Raw genomic sequence first — 21998 nt, forward strand, 5'->3', positions numbered from 1 at the left:
CAGTACTTATACATATTTAAAAAAAACAGCACACATCTTCCAGAAGAAACACTGGAGCACATCAACTTCATAGAACAGCAAACAGACTCATATCTTTCACCCAACACACACTTTTATGAGTAGGGCAGACCAAAACAACTGACACACACACACACACACACACACACAGTATGTGGAGGTTGAGGTGTGTGTCCTGGTGAAAGGAGAGGTCATGTTATTCAGGAAGTTGTTCTTCAGAGGGAGCAGCATCACAGGGTAGAGCCTTCAGATACCTTCTAACATCTTCAGAGGGAAGAACAAAAGTTATTTTAAAAGTTTTTAATCGCCCGTCTAAACTCTAAAGATATAAATATCTCTTACATCAGTCACAGTCAATTCATTCATTCTTATTTACCTTCAGTCTCATTCTGAATGTCGCAAAACTCTTGGATATCTGCACGAACCTTAGCATAAATGATGAATCAGCGATATACAAATTGGCTTAATTATTTATTTACAAAAAAAAAAAAAAAGATCACACAGAATTACATAAAAACACGAACAGGATAGCTTACACATTGATTACTACACAACGCAATGAAAGGTCCCTAGTGGACTAAACCGATATGACGGCTTCTACACAAAATGAAAAGGGAGGGGCATGTAAGAAAGAGCGGGAGAAAAGACAAGGACTTCATTAACATACACACAGCTGAGAACTATTCTCATCGAAATGCTAATACTTTGCACATGAGCAGCCACTCATTTGAAAGAATTGCAATGTACATATTTACGTGGCTATGTCTTTGCTGTCTCTCCGTTGAAAACCCTCGATCCGTCTGGGGAGTAATTTGACAGAAAGTCTCTGGTTTGTACACCAGAGATCAAAGTCTTTCGTAGTTGTAGCTCTGTTATAATGGATACATCAGACATACCAATGGTCGTTTGATAGGAAATGTTACATCACAAATTAGTAATGACTTCGACATGATTGTTCTGAGGTCCTGAGCGCTCTGGCCTGGCCAAGATAAAGCAAAGCAGTGCGACAAAAACAACAACACAGAGCTAAACATAAACAAAATGTACAGTCAATAACACAATAGAAAAATCTATGTACAGTGTGTGCAAATGTAGAAGAGTAGGGAGGTAAGGCAAGAAATAGGCCATAGAGGTGAAATAATTACAATTTAGCATTAACACTGGAGTGATGGATGTGCAGATGATGATATGCTAGTAGAGATACTGGGGTGCAAAAGAGCAAGAGTGTAAGTAATAATATGGGGATGAGGTTACGTTACAGTTACGTTGTTATACTGTCCTTAGTTACAAATTAGAAATGACTTCAATATGATTGTTCTGAGGTCCTGAGCGCTCTGGAACAGGTTTTTAATCAAAGACCTCTGTACTTTGATCTGTTCATCTTTCCCTCTATCCTGACTATTCTCCCTGTCGCTGAAATCATCCCCACAGCATGATGCTGCCACCACCATGCTTCACCGTAGGGATGGTGCCTGGTTTCCTCCAGACGTGACGCTTGGCATTCAGGCCAAAGAGTTCATGTCACGTCCTGACCAGCAGATGGAGTTGTTGTAGTAGTTTTGGGGTCAGGACGTGGCAGTCTTGTGTGTGTGAATGTTCTGTGTTGGTCTTGTGACTCCTGATCAGGAACAGCTGGGGATCGTTGTTCCTGATTGGGAGTCATATGTAGGAGTATGTTTATCACTTGGTTTTGTGGGTAGTTGTTTTTGCACTGCGTTTGTGAGCCTGCAAAACTGTTCGTGTCGTGAGTACTGTCTATTATTTTGTTTTTCCTGTGGATGCCGTTTTGTTTTACCATTAAAAGCATGAGTATCCACAAACCTGCTGCATTTTGGTCCTCCTCTCTGCAACACCACGACATAATCTGTGACAGTTCAATCTTGGTTTCATCAGACCAGAGAATCTTGTTTTTCATGATACCCTTCCCCAGATCTGTGCTTCGACGGGTCACCGGTTCGAATCTCAAGTCCGACAGGGAAAAGGTGCGAAGTGGGACGGAAACAGGAGGGCTGCTGGCATCAGTGTCTCTCCTGCCTCGAGTCTCATCTCATTCAATTGAGCTCTCCTGAGGAGTTCCCTTTCAACAGCACTGCATAATAGAACGAGAGGGTGATTAAGAAAAGGCCAGTTAGCGCAAACTTAAAATGTACAGTCAGCTTTCTACATCAATATGTTAAATATTTTGATATTTGAACTATCAATATGTTGGGCACATCGCACACATACCTGATGGATTTTCGGTTTCACCTACAAGTACAGACAGAGATTAAGAACCCGGGAGCCTTGCAAACACACATATACAGCCCACCTGAATTAAATGTAGACAGTCCCAACACTGAAAAGCTATTGAGTTGGGGAGGAGTGATTTTACAAATCTGTTTGTAATAGAATAGAGGTAATTAAGGTGGAGTGATTGAACTAAAGCTCACAATATTGTGACGAAAGCATTGGAACATCTCTGAACGGTTAGAGATCGCCTCACCTGTCACACATTGAAGTTTCGTCGATTTCCAACCACATACCCCATTGGCGCGGCTACTGCAGCTCCCACTGCAGCTCCCACTGCAGCTCCCACTGCCAGACAAAGCCCAACTGTCCAGTAGGACTGGCACGGCTTGGGAAAGACATCATCTGAAACACAGAAGCCATGTAGAACCCATTACATACTATCATACCAATTGATTGGTTTGGACCTCCAGATTGCTAATCTATGAAAGAACATTGGCAGCGTGGTGCAAACAAAATAATAATTTCATAAAACATTTTCAAAAACTTCCAATTGTAAATTCAATAATCTTTTCAAAACAGATCCCTCACCAGGAATGCGAATCTGCTTCGTTCTGGTGATGTTCTGCTGTTGAACTCTACAGGTGAACCAGTTGTTGTCAGTCTGTTGTATGGTGACATTTCGTCTCACAGTGTAGAAACCCTCGGTGTCAGTCTCGGTCTCTGTAGGTCCAGTAGCAGGGAGGATGGCTCCATTGTTGTCAAACCACTCCAGCTCAGGTTCAGGGTACCAGCCTTCGGACTCACACCTCAGGACCAGCCCACTACCATTAGTTCCTTCAATAGAGAGGACTGGCAGAGATCTAGGGCCTGCAAAGATTAAAGTTAACACAGAGGTGAGATTCCTGTTATGAATATTAGAGGTCGACCGATTAATCGGAATGGCTGATTAATTAGGGCCGATTTCAAGTTTTCATGACAATCGGTAATCGGTATTTTTTTGCACCTTTATTTAACTAGGCAAGTCAGATTGAGAACACATTATTTTCAATGACGGCCTAGGAACGGGGGTTAACTGCCTTGTTCAGGGGCAGAACAGATTTTTACCTCGGGGATTTGTTTTTGCAACCTTCCGCCAACACTCTAACCACCTGCCTTACATTGCACTCCATGAGGAGCCTGCGTGGCAGACTGACTACCTGTTACGCAAGGGCAGCAAGAAGCCGAGGTAAGTTGCTAGCTAGCATTAAACTTATCTTATAAAAAAACTATCAATCTTCACATAATCACTAGTTAAACTAGTAATATCATCAACCATGTGTAGTTATCTAACGTGACCTGTGTTGCATTCAACTGGTTATTCAACTAGGACTGCTCTTCTCTGTGTCACGGAGGCTCTCCGCACTGCTAAAGCTAACTCTCTCTCCTCTGCTCTCATCCTTCTAGACCTATCTGCTGCCTTCGATACTGGGAACCATCAGATCCTCCTCTCCACCCTCTCCGAGTTGGGCATCTCCGGCGCGGCCCACGCTTGGATTGCGTCCTACCTGACAGGTCGCTCATACCAGGTGGCGTGGCGAGAATCTGTCTCCGCACCACGTGCTCTCACCCCAGGGCTCTGTTCTAGGCCCTCTCCTATTCTCGCTATACACCAAGTCACTTGGCTCTGTCATATCCTCAAATGGTCTCTCCTATCATTGCTATGCAGACGACACACAATTAATCTTCTCCTTTCCCCCTTCTGATAACCAGGTGGCGAATCGCATCTCTGCATGTCTGGCAGACATATCAGTGTGGATGACGGATCACCACCTCAAGCTGAACCTCGGCAAGACGGAGCTGCTCTTCCTCCCGGGGAAGGACTGCCCGTTCCATGATCTCGCCATCACGGTTGACAACTCCATTGTGTCCTCCTCCCAGAGTGCTAAGAACCTTGGCGTGACCCTGGACAACACCCTGTCGTTCTCCGCTAACATCAAGGCGGTGACCCGATCCTGTAGGTTCATGCTCTACAACATTCGCAGAGTACGACACTGCCTCACACAGGAAGCGGCGCAGGTCCTAATCCAGGCACTTGTCATCTCCCGTCTGGATTACTGCAACTCGCTGGGCTCCTTGCCTGTGCCATTAACCTCTTGGGGCTAGGGGGCAGTATTGAGAATTTTGAAAAAAATATGTGCCCATTTTTAAATGCCTCCTACACCAACTCAGAAGCTAGAATATGCATATTATTGTTCAGGTTTGGATAGAAAACACTCTGAATTTTCTAAAACTGTTTGAATGGTGTCTGTAAGTATAACAGAACTCATATGGCAGTCAAAACCCTGAGACAAATTCTGACAGGAAGTGGATACCTGATGTGTTGAATTACCTTTAAGCCTATGCCATTGAAACACACAGGGGCTTATTAATCGTTGAGCACTTCCTATGGCTTCCACTAGATGTCACCAGTCTTTACAAAGTGTTTTGAGTCTTCTACTGTGAGATCTGACCGAACAAGAGCCATGGAACGGTGATGGCCGATTAGACTCTGGCGTGCGAGGTCATGTTGGGTACCCTCGTTCCAATACGTTTTAAAAGAGAATGCATTCGTCCGCCTTGAATATTATTCATGTTCTGGTTAAAAAAGGCACTAATGATTTATGCTATACAACGTTTGACATGTTTGAACGAACGTAAATATTTTTTCCCCCCTCGTTCATGAAGTGAAGTCCGGCCGGCATAGATCATGTGCTAACAACACAGAGCTTTTTGGACATAAATGATGAGCTTTTTCGAACAAAACTACATTCGTTATGGACCTGGGATTCCTGGAAGTGACATCTGATGAAGAGAATCAAAAGGTAATGGATTATTTACATAGTATTTTCGATTTTAGATCTCTCCAACATGGCGGTTAGTCTGTATCGCAACGCGTATTTTTCTGGGCGCAGTGCTCAGATTATTGCAAAGTGTGATTTCCCAGTAAAGTTATTTTTAAATCTGGCAAGCCGGTTGCGTTCAAGAGATGTAAATCTATAATTCTTTGAATGACAATATAATATTTTACCAATGTTTTCGAATATTAATTATTTAATTTGTTGTGCTGACTTGACTGGCGGTTATTGGAGGAAAACGATTTCCTGAACATCAACACCATAGTAAAACGCTGTTTTTGGATATAAATATGAACTTGATAGAACTAAAAATGCATGTATTGTCTAACATAATGTCCTAGGAGTGTCATCTGATGGAGATTGTCAAAGGTTAGTGCATAATTTTAGCTGATTTTCGTGACGCCTGTCTTTGAATTGACAAAACATTACACACAGCTATTGTCAATGTACTCTCCTAACATAATCTAACTTTATGCTTTCGCCGTAAAGCCTTTTTGAAATCGGACAACGTGGTTAGATTAAGGAGATGTTTATCTTTTAAATGGTGTAAAATAGTTGTATGTTTGAAAAATTTGAATTTTGACATTTAATTGGTTTCAAATTTGCCGCTCTTGATATTACACCTGTTGTTGATAGGGTGTACCAGGGGTGGCACGCTTGCGTCCCACATAGGCCCTAGAGGTTAAACCCCTACAACTCATCCAGAACGCCGCAGCCCGTCTGGTGTTCAACCTTCCCAAGTTCTCTCACGCCACCTCGCTCCTCCGCTCTCTCCACTGGCTTCCAGTTGAAGCTCGTATCCGCTACAAGACCATGCAAAGAAAAAGCCATATCTCAGACTGGCCAATAAAAAGAAAAGATTAATATGGGCAAAAGCACACAGACACTGAACAGAGGAGCTCTGCCTAGAAGGCCAGCATCTAGAGTCACCCCTTCACTGTTGACGTTGAGACTGGTGTTTTCTGGGTATTATTTTATGAAGCTGCCAGTTGAGGACTTGTGAGGCGTCTGTTTCTCAAACTAGACACTCTAATGTACTTGCCCTCTTCCTCAGTTGTGCACCAGGGCCTCCCACTCTTTCTATTCTGGTTAGAGCCAATTTGCGCTGTTCTGTGAAGGGAGTAGTACACAGCGTTGTACGAGATCTTCAGTTTCTTGGAAATTTCTTGCATGGAATAGCCTTCATTTCTCAGAACAAGTTTCAGAAGAAAGTGCTTTGTTTCTGGCCATTTTGAGCCGTGTAATTGAACCCACAAATGCTGATGCTCCAGATACTCAACTAGTCTAAAGAAGGCTAGTTTTATTGCTTCTTTAACTTCTTATGGGTATGTGGGATGCTACCATCCCACCTGGCCAACATCCGGTGAAATTGCAGAGCGCCAAATTCAAAAACAGAAATACTCATAATAAAAATTCATAAAACAGACAAGTGTTATACATCGGCTTAAAGATTAACTTATTGTTAATCCAACCGCGGTGTCAGATTTCAAAAAGGCGAAACCATGCGATTATCTGAGTACAGCACCCAGCACACAAAACATTACAAACAGTTACCAGATATATGCATATCCTAGCTTCTGGGCCTGAGTAACAGGCTGTTTACTTTGGGCACGCTTTACATCTGGAGGTGAAAATAGTGCCCCCTACCCTAGTGAGGTTAATCAGGAAAAAAATATGCATCATCTTACCTACGTTAGTTAATATTTCTTAATTGGGTTTTGAGTCTAAAATGATTCAGCCTTTAAAGCAATAACCATAACATAGATGTAACAATGATCTAACTCACTTGCTCGTGGTGGTTGTCTTGGGAGAGAAGAATGGTTTTTTTGATCTATGAAAAATAGATTTATTTATTTGCGATATTTATATAAATTAAGGATTAGACATTGTACTTGACAGAGAAAATAACATCTGATGTGTACACTAGTATTTACATGACTCACCGACCAGGAGTTGAACGACAGGTCTCTGAGTCCTGCTCACTGTTGGAATGAAGCAGGTGTAGTTTCCAGCATCAGAGAGAGTAACTCCTGTTAGTTTCAATGAGACGTTTCCATTCTTCAGTTCTTCTTTAAACAGTGACGTCCTTCTCTTGTAGGAAGGATTCTGGTCCTCTTCAGAGTCACGATGGTCGCGGTAACAATGCGCCTCTTTTGGCTTCAAGTCTGGTCTGAGCCACTCCACTGTGTGACTCGCAGCATTCATAGTGGGTTTCAGGAAACAAGGAAGGATGACATCACCACCCGCTACGGCATGAACCCTGGTCATTGGAGCAACAACCTGAACCTGAACTGAAAAATCAAAATCAGAGTGAATATCTTTAAGACCAAATAGTCTAAATGTTGTATAAAACTTTTCAAAAGAAGTTTAGTATGGTAATATAGTAGAGTTTAGTACTTAGTAGCAAATTTTGTATTTGTCATGAACAGACTCACGTGCTCACAAAATACTACTACTTTACCCAACAGAGCAGACTGATCCCTGGAGAATGAACACCAAATTAGAACAGATTCAACAGCTGGGCGATAGTGAAATGTAAAAACAAGAAGTTGTTTATATTGAAGGGAGAAATAATTACAGTATTCACCATCTGGATGTCAGTGACATGCACGTTGTATGTATATACATGCTGTAGGTATATACTGCTGCATTCAAGACAATTGGAAACTCATAAAATAAAAAATAAGTGAAATCATTATGTCGCCGCCATTAACTTTTTCCAACTTATTTTCCTTACCAAAACATATGGAGCATGAACGGCAAGCTGGCAGCACAACACCGGGACACAGCGAAGGATGTAGCGAATATCAGGGTGACAGCTAAAGCACAGGGCTTGATTTTCACTACAACATACAACTAGTTACAGCATTAACGTCTACATTTGTTAGATAAACCTCAACAATCACTCCGATCAAAACAGAATGATTCTGAACACTGACAAACTTTCCTTGCGCCAAGAACCATAGAGGGTTTAGTTCTTCCTGATCTCGTATTACCTCTAGGTGGGAACGCAGTCAGACCAGCCGGTAATACGCTTGTCCACCCGCGACAGGTTCATACATCAAACATCCTCTAATCAGGATGCGAAGGTGTTAGTTTTCTCCTTAACGAGATTTTAATGGCTCGGTGAAAAAACGTGTACTGTCAAAATAAATAATTCCCACCACCGTGCTAGGGTGGCTAATGCTACTTCCTGATGCCAATGTTCATTTGATCTGAAAATCGGTGGTGGATTATTGAGAGAAATTTCAACAAACATCAATGACATCACACCTGCTAAGATCTGCATGTCCCCACCTCATCTATACCTACTACTACTACCACCACTACCACTACCACCACTACCACTACACCCATCCCGTTTGTCTCACAACAACATCCCTCATACCTTGGAGTTTTCCAGTGCTTGTAACCAGTGGTGACCCGTCATTCAGGGCAGATGGGGCTCTCTCTCATTTTCTGTTGTTGTTTTGCATGTTATTTTGGCATTAATGTGTCACATATCAGTTTGCACACAATGTCAAAAATAAATACAAACATCATTGAGTTAATAAAGCCTCCAAATCCAGAGAATACCAGACTTTGTTGACAAAATGATGACAACATTTGCCCACGAAGGACCGCCACGCCACCTTCCTGTTCAAGTGAGCACAGCCCAACAAGGGGAGTCCAAAATGTATTATATGCTGCTGCATAAAAGATGCCAGGGAGATATGTATACTGTAGCTAAGAAAGTAATACTAAGTGTATGTATGTTGGTAGCTGTTAGCTGTTAGCAGCCCATGTGCCACACACTAATAATTTGGTCTATTTTTTAACCTCTTAATTATATTGTTTTTGCCCCACCAAGATTTCCATGCTAAAATCGCCACTGCTTGTAACACATGTGGCCTCAAAACTGCACTAATCTGTTTCTCTCTGTTTCTCGCCCAAATGTTTTAAATTAGATACATCATGTTACCTTCTACTCCAGTCGGTCGTTGTTTTTTTCCTTCTACAAATCAGTGAACTAGGCCTTTATTACTCCAGCTGACAGCAAATAAACTCTCTCTCAACATCTTCCTCATAAAACTTCTGCAGGCCAACTTTCTAACTCCGCCCATAACTTCCAGAAGGGATTCATTATTTAGTCATTATTAGTTTTACACGTAAGACATGACTGCCATTGTGCTGTAAACATTTTGAATTGTGTATCATATAATACATTCTATACATTAGTTCATACTGGATTAAGCGTACATTTTTGTTAGTTATGTTCCAACACTCCCTCCCTCTTGTGCCAATATCAGATATTTTGAAGTCTGTGTTCCAATAGTTTGTATTTTCTTTCTATTTTTGTCGTCAGTTGGCAAGGTTTGTCTATCTTACCTTATATATCTTACCTATCATATGAGTATCCTTTTTCTGACTCAAATAAATATCAATTCCCTCAATTGTGTTTTAATAAGACAGTGTGCATATTTTTCAGTTGAGTCACAAACGCACCAGGCACCAGGTTGGAAGACCAGTCAGTCTGGTAAAAGTCCTCCAAAATCGTCTACATGGCTGGCTGCGTTTTGCTACCAACGGAAACTTCTGGAAGATTGCCAATTTTTTTGTTTCTCTAACGAACCAGAGTTCGGAGGCAGTGGGAGAACCGATTCAAGTAAATATGTTATGAACATTATGAATAGATTCTCCAGTTCCAGTCCCTAGCGAGAACAACTATCGCTCTGCCCTCAGTTTAAGTCAGAAGTTAACATACACCTTAGACAAATACATTTAAAAACTCAGTTTTTCACAATTCCTGACATTTAATCCTAGTAAAAATTCCCTGTCTTAGGTCAGTTAGGATCACCACTTTATTTTATGAATCTGAAATGTCAGAATAATAGTAGAGAGAATGATTTATTTCAGCTTTGATTTATTTCAGCTTTTATTTCTTTCATCACATTCCCAGTGGGTCAGAAGTTTACATACACTCAATTAGTATTTGGTAGCATTGCCTTTAAATTGTTTAACTTGGGTCAAACGTTTTGGGTAGCCTTCCACAAGCTTCCCACAATAAATTGGGTGAATTTTGGCCCATTCCTCCTGACAGAGCTGGTGTAACTGAGTCAGGTTTGCAGGACTCCTTGCTTGCACACGCTTTTTCTGCCCACAAATGTTCTACAGGGTTGAGGTCAGGGCTTTGTGATGGCCATTCAAATACCTTGACGTTGTTGTCCTTAAGCCATTTTGACACAACTTTGGACGTATGCTTGAGGTCATTGTCCATTTGAAATACCCATTTGCGACCAAGCTTCAACTTCCTAACTGATGTCTTGAGATGTTGCTTCAATATATCCACATAATTGTCCGTCCTTATGATGCCATCTATTTTGTGAAGTGCACCAGTCCCTCCTGCAGCAAAGCACCCCCACAACATGATGCTGCCTCCCCCGTGCTTCATGGTTGGGATGGTGTTCTTCGGCTTGCAAGCGTCCCCCTTTATCCTCCAAGCATAACGATGGTCATTATGGCTAAACAGTTATTCCATTTTGTTTCATCAGACCAGAGGAAATTTCTCCAAAAAGTACATTCTTTGTTACCATGTGCAGTTGCAAACCGTAGTCTGGCTTTTTTATGGCAGTTTTGGAGCAGTGGCTTCTTCCTTGCTGAGCAGCCTTTCAGGTCATGTCGATATAGGACTAGTTTTACTGTGGATATAGATACTTTTGTACCTGTTTCCTCCAGCATCTTCACAAGGTCCTTTGCTGCTGTTCTGGGATTGATTTGCACTTTTCGCACCAAAGTACGTTCATCTCTAGGAGACAGAACGCATCTCCTTCCTGAGCGGTATGACGGCTGTGTGGTCCCAAGGTGTTTATACTTGCGTACTATTGTTTGTACAGATGAACGTGGTACCTTCAGGCATTTGGAAATTGCTCCCAAGGATGAACCAGACTTGTGGAGGTCTACAATTTTTTATCTGAGGTCTTGGCTGATTTCTTTTGATTTTCCCATGATGTCAAACAAAGAGGCACTGAGTTTGAAGGTAGGCCTTGAAATACATCCACAGGTACACCTTCAACTGACTCAAATGACATCAATTAGCCTATCAGAAGGTTCTAAAGCCATGACATCATTTTCTGGAATTTTCCAAGCTGTTTAAAGGCACAGTCAACTTAGTGTATGTAAACTTCTGACCCACTGGAATTGTGACACAGTGAATAAGTGAAATAATCTGTCTGTAAACAATTGTTGGAAAAATTACTTGTGTCATGCACAAAGTAGATGTCCTAACCGACTTGCAAAAACTATAGTTTGTTAACAAGAAATTTGTGGAGTGGTTGAAAAACGAGTTTCAATGACTCCAACGTAAGTGTATGTAAACTTCCGACTTCAACTGTATATCAACATAATATTCAGGGCTGTCTAATTACAGTATAATGCAGTATGTTTCTTAGTGAAGTCTGTCCTCAGATACAGAGAGCTGTGAAAAGCCTGTCTGCAGACGAAGAGGTCCCAGTGAATGCCCCAAGAGAATAAAGGTACATCCTTGTATACCATGGATTATGTGTACCTATGTTAGCACATTTTGTAAACAAAAATACAGTTTAAAAGTCACACAATGCATAAACCTATTACAAGTGGATAAAAAGTTTGGTCAAGGGGCGGCAGGTAGCCTAGTGGTTAGAGCGTTGGACTAGTAACCGGAAGGTTGCAAGATCGAATCCCCGAGCTGACAAGGTAAAAAATCTGTCGTTCTGCCCCTCAACAAGGCAGTTAACCCACTGTTCCTAGGCCGTCATTGAAAATAAGAATTTGTTCTTAACTGACTTGCCTTGTTAAATAAAGGTAAAATAAAAACCGATAGTCGACTGTTCTTAAACATTTTTTCCATATATAGACACCTATATTTTTTTCATATTTTTGAATAAAACCAACTATATGCTTGTATTATGCTGTTTGATGACAAATTACTTGAGGGAGCTCAAGGTAACCAGAAAAGAAATTATACAAAATCTGACCCGACCATCCTCCTGCTGGCTTTCGCAGATTCTGATTCTACGGAAGTTGACGTTAATCGGCTACACGAGGAGGAGTCGGCAACAAATAGCCAATAGCTGTGTCTGTCCCGAGCTCACTGGCGTGGGAAACTGCCCAGAATATTTATACAATGTTGCATGTTCACTAGCGCAAGCGTCGGGACGGACCCTGTTGGGCTGCATCACAGCCTGGTACGGCAACTACACCACGCTCAACCGCAAGGCTCTCCAGAGGGTGGTGTGGGGGCAAACTTCCAGGGGCAAACTACCTGCCCTTCAGGACACTTATACCACCCGATGTCACAGGAAGGCCAAAAAGATCATCAAGGACAACAACCACCCGAGCCACTGCCTGTTCACCCCGCTATCATCCAGAAGGCGAGTACAGGTGCATCAAAGCTGGGACCGAGAGACTGAAGAACAGCTTCTATCTCAAGGCCATCGGACTGCTAAACAGCAATCACTAACTCAGAGAGGCTGCTGCCTACATTGAGACCCAATCACTGGACACTAATAAATGGATCACTAATCACTTTATACAATAATAATATTAATAATGTTTACATCATGTTTTCATTACTCATATCACATTTTATACCATCTACTGCATCTTTCCTATGCCGCTCGGCCATCGCCTATCCATATACTTATATGTACATATTCTCATTCACCCCTTTAGATGTGTGTGTATTGGTAGTTGTTAGATATTACTGCAATGTCGGAACTAGAAGCACAAGCATTTCGCTACACTCGCATTAACATCTGCTAACCATGTGTTTGTGACCAATAAAATTAGATTTTGAATAGTTGATACAATGTTTTAAGTTCATTGCAGACAGGCGAAGCCAATGTGATTTATAGGATATTTATTTTTATCAGGATATTTTCTACCTGTGGGTTGCAATGTTTTTATTTGTTGGTTATTTTACAATAATTGGAAATGGTAATAGAAGTTACTTTTTAGGTTTTTATCATTTTGACAAAGAGATATGAAGACGCTATTATAAATGAAAACCAGAACTGGCAGATGGGTAGAAATGGTAAGATAAATTGGCATTCCACATGAAAGGTTGCCAACTCATAGTGTAGCCCATTACCGGCAACTTCAGGAGAGGAATGGCAGAATATGTGATAGCCACTAGGAGGAGAATGGTCAGGTCAAGTTTTTTTTTCTTCTAAAGCCTTCTTGAGGCGTTAAATCGTAACCTTAACCTCTCTAGGGTAGGGGGCAGTATTTTCACGGCCGGATGAAAAACGTACCCAAATGAAACGGCCTACTACTCGGGCCCAGGAACTGGAAAATATATATATATATATATATTAGTAGATTTGGAAAGAAAACTCTAAAGTTTCTAAAACTGTTTGAATGGTGTCTGTGAGTATAACAGAACTCATATTGCAGACAAAAACCTGAGAAAAATCTAAGCAGGAAGTGAGAATTCTGGTGCTTGTAGTCCTTTCAAGTCATTGGCAATCGAACACACAGTGAGTTAGGGTTCATTTTGCACTTCCTAAGGCTTCCACTACATGTCAACAGTCTTTAGAAAGTTGTTTGAAGCGTCTACGATGAACAGAGACTGAATGAGAAGGCTGAGAAGCTGGTGACCCCGGGGAGGAGACGCGCATTCACGCGAGAGGTAGCTCCACGTTCCAAAAAGTTTTTTCAAGACACAGGAACCGTCCGGTTGAAATATTACTGAATCTTCACGTTCTAAAGGCCCTAAAGATTGATGTTTTACAACGTTTGACATGTTTGAACGAACGTAAATAAAAAAAATAAAAGCTTTCATAGTCACATTTTCGGCGCACTTACGACATTTTGAGTAGCTTACTGAACGCGCGAACAACAAGGCGCTATTTGCACATAAATTATGGATTTTATCGAACAAAACAACATTTGTTGAATACCTGGGATTTCTGGAAGTGCCTTCTGATGAAGATCAAAGGTAAGTGAATATTTCTAATGCCATTTAATATTTTAGATGACTCCAACATGGCGGCTAGTGTATCGCCTAGCACAGTACTCAGATTATTGCAAAGTGTGATTTCCCAGTAAAGTTATTTTGAAATCTGGCAATGCGGTTACATTCTTTCAGTAGATGTTAATCTATAATTCTTTGAATGACAGTTTAATATTTTATCAAGGTTTTTGAATAGTATTTTTGTAAATTGTAGCGCTGATTCACCGGCAGTTTTGGAGGCTAAATATTTTCTGAACTTCACGCGCCACTGTAAAATGCTGTTTTTGGATATAAATATGAACTTGATAGAACAAAAAATGCATGTATTGTGTAACATGATGTCCTAGGAGTGTCATCTGATGAAGATTGTCAAAGGTTAGTCCTTCATTTAGCTGTGTTTTGGGTATTTGTGATGCATGCTAGTTGATTAGAAAATGGCTGTGTACTCTCCTAACATAATCTAATGTTTTGCTTTCGCTGTAAAGACTTTTGGAAATCGGACAACGTGGTTCGATTCAGGAGAAGTGTATCTATAAAATGGTGTAATATAATCCTATGTTTGAGAACTTTGAATTATGAGATTTTGTGGTTTTAAATTTGGCGCTCTGATTTCTCCCTGGCTGTTGAATAGTGCGGGACGATTTTGTCCCACATACCTGAGAGAGGTTAAAGCATCAGACGAGCTCAATTCCTATAGTTGATTTTATTAAAACACATAGGGTGTCATATATATATACACACACACACACCAACACACACACCAACACACACACACACACACACACACACACACACACACGTTAAAATTCAGAGAAATTGAAAGGTCGAAAGAACAGATAACTCAGTCGACCAAGATTAAAACCAAAAACATGAGAGAATATATTGTCCAGATACTGATAGAGCCATTCTGGATCTAAAGAAAAGACACCCTGATACTACTGGTCAGAGATACAACATCAAAACTCAAAAGAACAGATGTATAGACACTGATTCAATGGCATTGAGGAGTATACCACCTCAGTCACCGGCTTCATCAAGAAGTGCATCGACGACATCGTCCACATAGTGACCGTACGTACATATCCCAACCAGAAGCCATGGATTACAGGCTACATCCGCACCGAGTTAAAGGCTAGAGCTGCCGATTTCAAGGAGCAGGACGCACATAAGAAATCCCGCTATGCCCTCAAAAGAACCATCAAACAGGCAAAAGCGTCAATACAGGACTAAGATTGAATCCTACTACACAGGCTTTGGCGCTCGTAGGATGTGGCAGGGCTTGCAAACTATTACAGACTACAAAGGGAGACCCAGCCGCGAGCTGCCCAGTGACGCGAGCCTACCAGACGAGCTAAATGCCTTTTTTGCTTGCTTTGATGCAAGCAACACTGAAGCATGCATGAGAGCACCAGCTGTCTGGACGACTGTGATTATGCTCTCTGTAGCTGATGTGAGCAAGATATTTAAACATTCACAAAGCCGTGGGGCCAGACGCATTACCAGATCATGTACTCAAAGCATGCGCAGACCAACTGGTAAGTGTCTTCACTGACATTTTCAACCTCTCCCTGACAGAGTCTGTAATACCTACATGTTTCAAGCAGACCACAATAGCAACCTGCCTAAATGTTTACCGCCCCGTAGCACTCACGTCAGTAGCCATGAAGTGCTTTGAAAGGCTGGTCATGGCTCACATCAATCAACGCCATCATCCCGGAAACCCTAGACCCACTCCAATTCACATACCGCCCCAACAGATCCACAGATGACGCAATCTCAATTGCACTCCACACTGCCCTTTCACACCTGGAGAAAAGAAACACCTACGTGAGAATGCTGTTCATTGACTACAGCTCAGCGTTCAACACCATAGTGCCCACAAAGCTCATCACTAAGCTAAGGACCCTAGGACTAAACACCTCCCTCTGCAACTGGATCCTGGACTTCCTGATAGGCTACCCCCAGGTGGTAAGGGTAGACAACAATACATCCTCCATGCTGATCCTCAACACTGGGCCCCCTAGGTGTGTACTTAGTCCCCTCCTGTAGTCCCTGTTCACCCATGACTGCGTGGCCAAACACGACTCCAACACCATCATCAAGTTTGCTGACGACACAAGTGGTAACGATGAGACAGCCTATAGGGAGGTCAGAGACCGGGCAGTGTCTCTCCCAGGGAAAGGCGGGCCGAACAGGCCCCCATTTACATCTTTTCCCTCTCAGGAGACTGAAAAGATTTGGCATGGGTCCCTAGATCCTAAGATAATTCTACAGCTGCACCATCGAGAGCATCCAGACCGGTTGCATCAGCACCTGGTATGTTAACTGCTTGGCATCTGACCGTAAGCCATTACAGAGGGTAGTGCGTACCGCCCAGTATATCACTAGGACCAAGATTCCGGACTATTTACATTGACAACCCCCCCCTTTGTTTTTACACTGCTGCTACTCACCATTTAATATCTATGCATTATTCCTACCTACATGTACAAATTACGACTAACCTGTACCCCCACGTATTTACTCGCTACCCCCCTGTATATAGCTTGTTATTGTTATTTTATTGTGTTGCTTTATCATTTTTTTCAACTTTAGTTTATTTAGCAGTTCTTGAACTGCATTTTTGGTTAAAGGCTTGTAAGTAAGCATTTCACAGTAAGGGAAAGGGGGATACCAGTCAGTTGTACAACAATGCATTCAACTGAAATGTGTCTTCCACATTTAACCGCTATGAATCAGAGAGGTGCGGAGGGGGCTGCCTTAATCAACATCCACGTCTTCGCCGCCTGGGGAACAGTGGTCTACTACACCTGTTGTATTCGGAGAATGTGACAAATACAATTTGATACTACTGATCAGAGATACAGAGGTCTAATGTGTAGACACTACTGTGTGTAGTTCAGAGATACAGAGGTTTAATGTGTAGACACTACTGTGTGTAGGTCAGAGATACAGAGGTTAGCACATTTATATGTGTTAGCACATTTATATGTTCAGTGTAGTTAGTTAGCAGAGAGCACAGGTCATGAGAGAACACTCTGGCTGTGTCCCACATCGCACCCTGTCAACTACATAGTGAACTGCTGCTGATCAGACTCCTGGTCAACAGTAGTGCTCTTTATAGGGAATAGGCTGCTATGTGGGATGTACACTGTGACTTCCATTTAGTTCACCATCTTGTCTCAGGCCTCTGATAACACACTGTCATGTCACCACCTATTACACCCCCCCATCTGGTCTCAGTCCTCTGATAACACACTGTCATGTCACCACCTATTACACCCCCCATCTGGTCGCAGGCCTCTGATAACACACTGTCATGTCACCACCTATTACACCCCCCCCCCAATCTGGTCTCAGGCCTCTGATAACACACTGTCATGTCACCACCTATTTCACCCCCATCTGGTCTCAGGCCTCTGATAACACACTGTCATGTCACCACCTATTTCACCCCCCATCTGGTCTCAGTCCACTAGCTCATCATTTGAGGTGCGACATCAAATAACAGACGTGCAATGAGGACACACTCATAATACTCCGATAATCCCAAATCCGTAAACACGGGCACCCTCATAGATATCATCCTAACTAACTCGCCCTCCAAATACACCTCTGCTGTTTTCAACCAAGATCTCAGCGATCACTGCCTCATTGCCTGCATCCGTAATGGGTCTGCGATCAAACGACCACCCCTCATCACTGTCAAACGCTCCCTAAAACACTTCTGCGAGCAGGCCTTTCTAATCGACCTGGCCGGGGTATCCTGGAATGACATTGACCTCATCCCGACAGTAGAGGATGCCTGGTTGTTCTTTAATATATACACAGGCAGTCAGGAAAGCTAAGTTTAGCTTTTTTAAACAGACATTTGCATCCTGCAGTACAAACTCTAAAAAGTTCTGGGACACTAAAGTCCATGGAGAATAAAAGCACCTCCTCCCAGGTACCCACTGCTCTGAGGCTAGGAAACACTGTTACAACCGATAAATCCACTATAATTGAGAATTTCAATAAGCATCTCTACGGCTGGCCATGCTTTCCACCTGTCTACCCCTACACCCATATCCAGATAGCTGATGTTCTGAAAGAGCTGCAAAATCTGGACCCCTACAAATCAGCCGGGCTAGACAATCTGGACCCTCTCTTTCTAAAATCATCTGCCGAAATTGTTGCAACCCCTATTACTAGCCTGTTCAACCTCTCTTTCGTATCGTCTGAGATTCCCAAAGATTGGAATGCTGCTGCGGTCATCCCCCTCTTCAAAGGGGGAGACACTCTAGACCCAAACTGCTACAGACCTATATCTATCCTACCCTGCATCTCTAAGGTCTTCGAAAGCCAAGTTAACAAACAGATTACCGACCATTTTGAATCACAACGTACCTTCTCCACTATGCAATCTGGTTTCAGAGCCGGTCATGGGTGAACCTCAGCCACGCTCAAGGTTCTTAACGATATCATAACCGCCATCGATAAGAGACATTACTGTGCAGCTGTATTCATCGACCTGGCCAAGGCTTTTGACTCTGTCAATCACCACATTCTTATTGACAGACTCAACACCCTTGGTTTCTCAAATGATTGCCTCACCTGGTTCACCAACTACTTCTCTGATAGAGTTCAGTGTGTCAAATCAGAGGGCCTATTGTCCGGACCTCTGGCAGTCTCTATGGGGGTGCCACAGTGTTCAATTCTTGGGCCGACTCTCTTCTCTGTATACATCAATGATGTCGCTCTTGTTGCTGGTGATTCTCTGATCCACCTCTAACAGACAACACCATTCCGTACACATCTGGCCCTTCTTTGGACACTTAACTAACCTCCAGACGAGCTTCAATGCCATACAACTCTCCTTCCGTGGCCTCCAACTGCTCTTAAAACGCAAAAAATAAATAAATGCATGCTATTCAACCGATCATTGCCCGCCCATCCAGCATCACTACTCTGGACGACTCTGACTTAGAATACGTGGACAACTACAAATACCTGGGTGTCTGGCTAAACGGTAAACTCTCCTTCCAGACTCATATTAAGCATCTCCAATCCAAAATTAAATTTAGAATCGGCTTCCTATTTCGCAACAAAGCATCCTTCACTCATGCTGCCAAACATACCCTCGTAAAACTGACCATCCTACCGATCCTCGACTTCGGCATATGTCATCTATAAAATAGCCTCCAACACTCTACTCAACAAACTGGATGCAGTCTATCACAGTGCCATCCGTTTTGTCACCAAAGCCCCATACACTACCCACCACTGCAACCTATATGCTCTCGTTGGCTGGCCCTCACTTCATACTCGTCGCCAAACCCACTGGCTACAGGTTATCTACAAGTCTCTGCTAGGTAAAGCCCCACCTTATCTCAGCTCACTGGTCACCATAGCAGCACCCACTCGTAGCACGCGCTCCAGCAGGTATATATCACTGGTCACCCCCAAAGCCAACTCCTCCTTTGGTCGTCTGTCCTTCCAGTTCTCTGCTGCCAATGACTGGAATGAACTGCAAAAATCTCTGAAGCTGGAGACTCATATCTCCCTCACTAGCTTTAAGCACCAGCTGTCAGAGCAGCTCACAGATCACTGCACCTGTCCATAGCCCATCTGTATACAGCCCATCTATCCACCTCATCCCCATACTGTATTTATTTATTTATTCTGCTCCTTTTGCACCCCAGTATCTCTACTTGCACATTCATATGTTGCACATCCACCATTCCAGTGTTTAATTGCCATACTGTAATTACTTTGCCACCATGGCCTATTTATTGCCTTAATTCCCTTATTTTACCTAATTTGCACTCACTGTATATAGACTTTTTGTTTTCTTTCTACTGTATTATTGACTGTATATTTTGTTCATTCCATGTGTAACTCTGTGTTGTATGTGTCGAACTGCTATGCTTCATCTTGGCCAGGTCACAGTTGCAAATGAGAACTTGTTCTCAACTGGCCTACCTGGTTAAATAAAGGTGAAAAAAAGACATACACAAATAATAAAAAAATGTGTATTTCACGTTCGTTGATCAATAAAACGGAATCACTTAACAAAATGCAATTAACAGCAGGTTTCCTAGAAGTAGAACAGGGTCTGCAGAGCTAGCTGGCTACTGAAGTAGAACAGGGTCTGCAGAGCTAGCTGGCTACTGAAGTAGAACAGGGTCTGCAGAGCTAGCTGGCTACTGAAGTAGAACAGGGTCTGCAGAGCTAGCAGGCTACTGAAGTAGAACAGGGTCTGCAGAGCTAGCTGGCTACTGAAGTAGAACAGGGTCTGCAGAGCTAGCTGGCTACTGAAGTAGAACAGGGTCTGCAGAGCTAGCTGGCTACTGTAGTAGAACAGGGTCTGCAGAGCTAGCTGGCTACTGTAGTAGAACAGGGTCTGCAGAGCTAGCTGGCTACTGAAGTAGAACAGGGTCTGCAGAGCTAGCTGGCTACTGTGTCACTGGAAATTGCAATTTTTTTGTAACCTCTATTTAAGTCAGTTAATTAAGAACAAATTCTTATTTACAATGACGGCCTAACCAACAGTAGTACACTTTATAGGAACTTTATAGCCAAACCCTGGGCCAATTGTGCACTACGGAACTCCTAAACACGGCCAGATGTGATACAGCCTGGAATCGAACCAGGGTCTGTAGTGACGCACTGAAATAAAATGCCTTAGACCACTGCACCACAGTTGACCATAATGTCAAAATTACCAGTTAACTAGTTAACGTAATGACATGCTGACCCAGTTAACTAGTTAAAGTAATGACATGCTGACCCAGTTAACTAGTTAACGTTAGCTACATAAACCTGCATCTGGATGATCTAAGATGATAGCAAGTTGAGAATAACAACATATAACTTAACATCGTATTGCTAACAACGTTATATCACTTCAGGATGTATCTTTGCTAGCCAGCTTACATTGGGTTTACTAGCTAACTTAGCTAGCTAGGTAGCTGAGCTTTCTGAAGCTAGCTAAGCGATGGTGTGAACAACCCACCTTCGGATGTTGTAGAAAGACAGCAGAAGCAAAGCCAGCATAAATGCAAACCATAACGAGAAATGATATCCATTTTGACAAGCAATGTTACGTTTGATGCAGGTTGTTACTAGCGATTTTAGTTTCAAACACACTTTCCTTCCTCTTCAGTATAATGACGTTCTTCCTCTTCCGTCTAATGACGTTCCCAACAATCTTCTTCTTCTGAGGTTTAACGGCGGTTGGCATCCAATTTGTTGCATTACCGCCACCTACTAGCCTGGAGTACAACTCCCTTATACTTTACTTGAAAAAGAAAAAATGTACTGAATAAATACCCTACCATCTAACACTATACTCACTAATTTAAAAATTATATAGAATAAAATTAACACCCCCCTACTCCACTAATTAAATGTATTTATTCCTACCTGATGCCATCACCCTGAAAGGATGGGACATCAGCACTTAACACACCCTGTTACTCTTTCTATTGTCAAGTCTCCCACACACCCAAATACCTCTCTGCAGCTGCCACCACAACCTCTATTTCCTGAGACTTCAGATCCATCCCTGCTGTGCAGTTGATAAACATTGCTATAAATGCTAAAAATCCAATCTTACTGAAACGTATTTCACATTTTGCCCTATCCCTCTGTACTGGTATATCTCTACTACTCTCACCACTCCTCCCCTTAACCCATCTTCCTCTACTTTCTTCACTGCCTCAGCATATGACAACCTCTGTGCTACTCTGACCCTGGAAACCTCAACCTGCCTCTCTCGCACTGGACATTTCTGATCCCCAGCTCCATGGGCACCCCTGCAATTAACACATTCCACTACTTAACCCGATGCTACACATTCCTTTGTCTTGTGCCCTTCTGCACATTTCTCACACCTTGGACCCTCCCTCCTACACACTGCTGCCACC

General features: G+C 42.5%; 1 protein-coding gene across 1 annotated transcript; it reads right to left on the reverse strand.

Annotated features, from left to right (window-relative positions):
- Window positions 1-1784: 1784 nt before the first annotated feature.
- Window positions 1785-21349, reverse strand: LOC115194779 (butyrophilin subfamily 1 member A1-like). Its single transcript, XM_029754710.1, has 7 exons — window positions 21086-21349; window positions 7064-7420; window positions 6907-6951; window positions 2836-3114; window positions 2541-2649; window positions 2245-2265; window positions 1785-2107 (listed from the first exon to the last, which is right to left on the reverse strand). Exons 1-6 carry the CDS (start codon window positions 21156-21158, stop codon window positions 2262-2264), a joined length of 867 nt encoding a protein of 288 aa, XP_029610570.1. The 5' UTR covers window positions 21159-21349; the 3' UTR covers window positions 1785-2107; window positions 2245-2261.
- Between the last annotated feature and the right edge of the window lie 649 nt (window positions 21350-21998).

The sequence above is a fragment of the Salmo trutta genome, chromosome 5 (assembly GCF_901001165.1).
Source record: "Salmo trutta chromosome 5, fSalTru1.1, whole genome shotgun sequence".
Lineage (NCBI taxonomy): Eukaryota > Metazoa > Chordata > Actinopteri > Salmoniformes > Salmonidae > Salmo > Salmo trutta.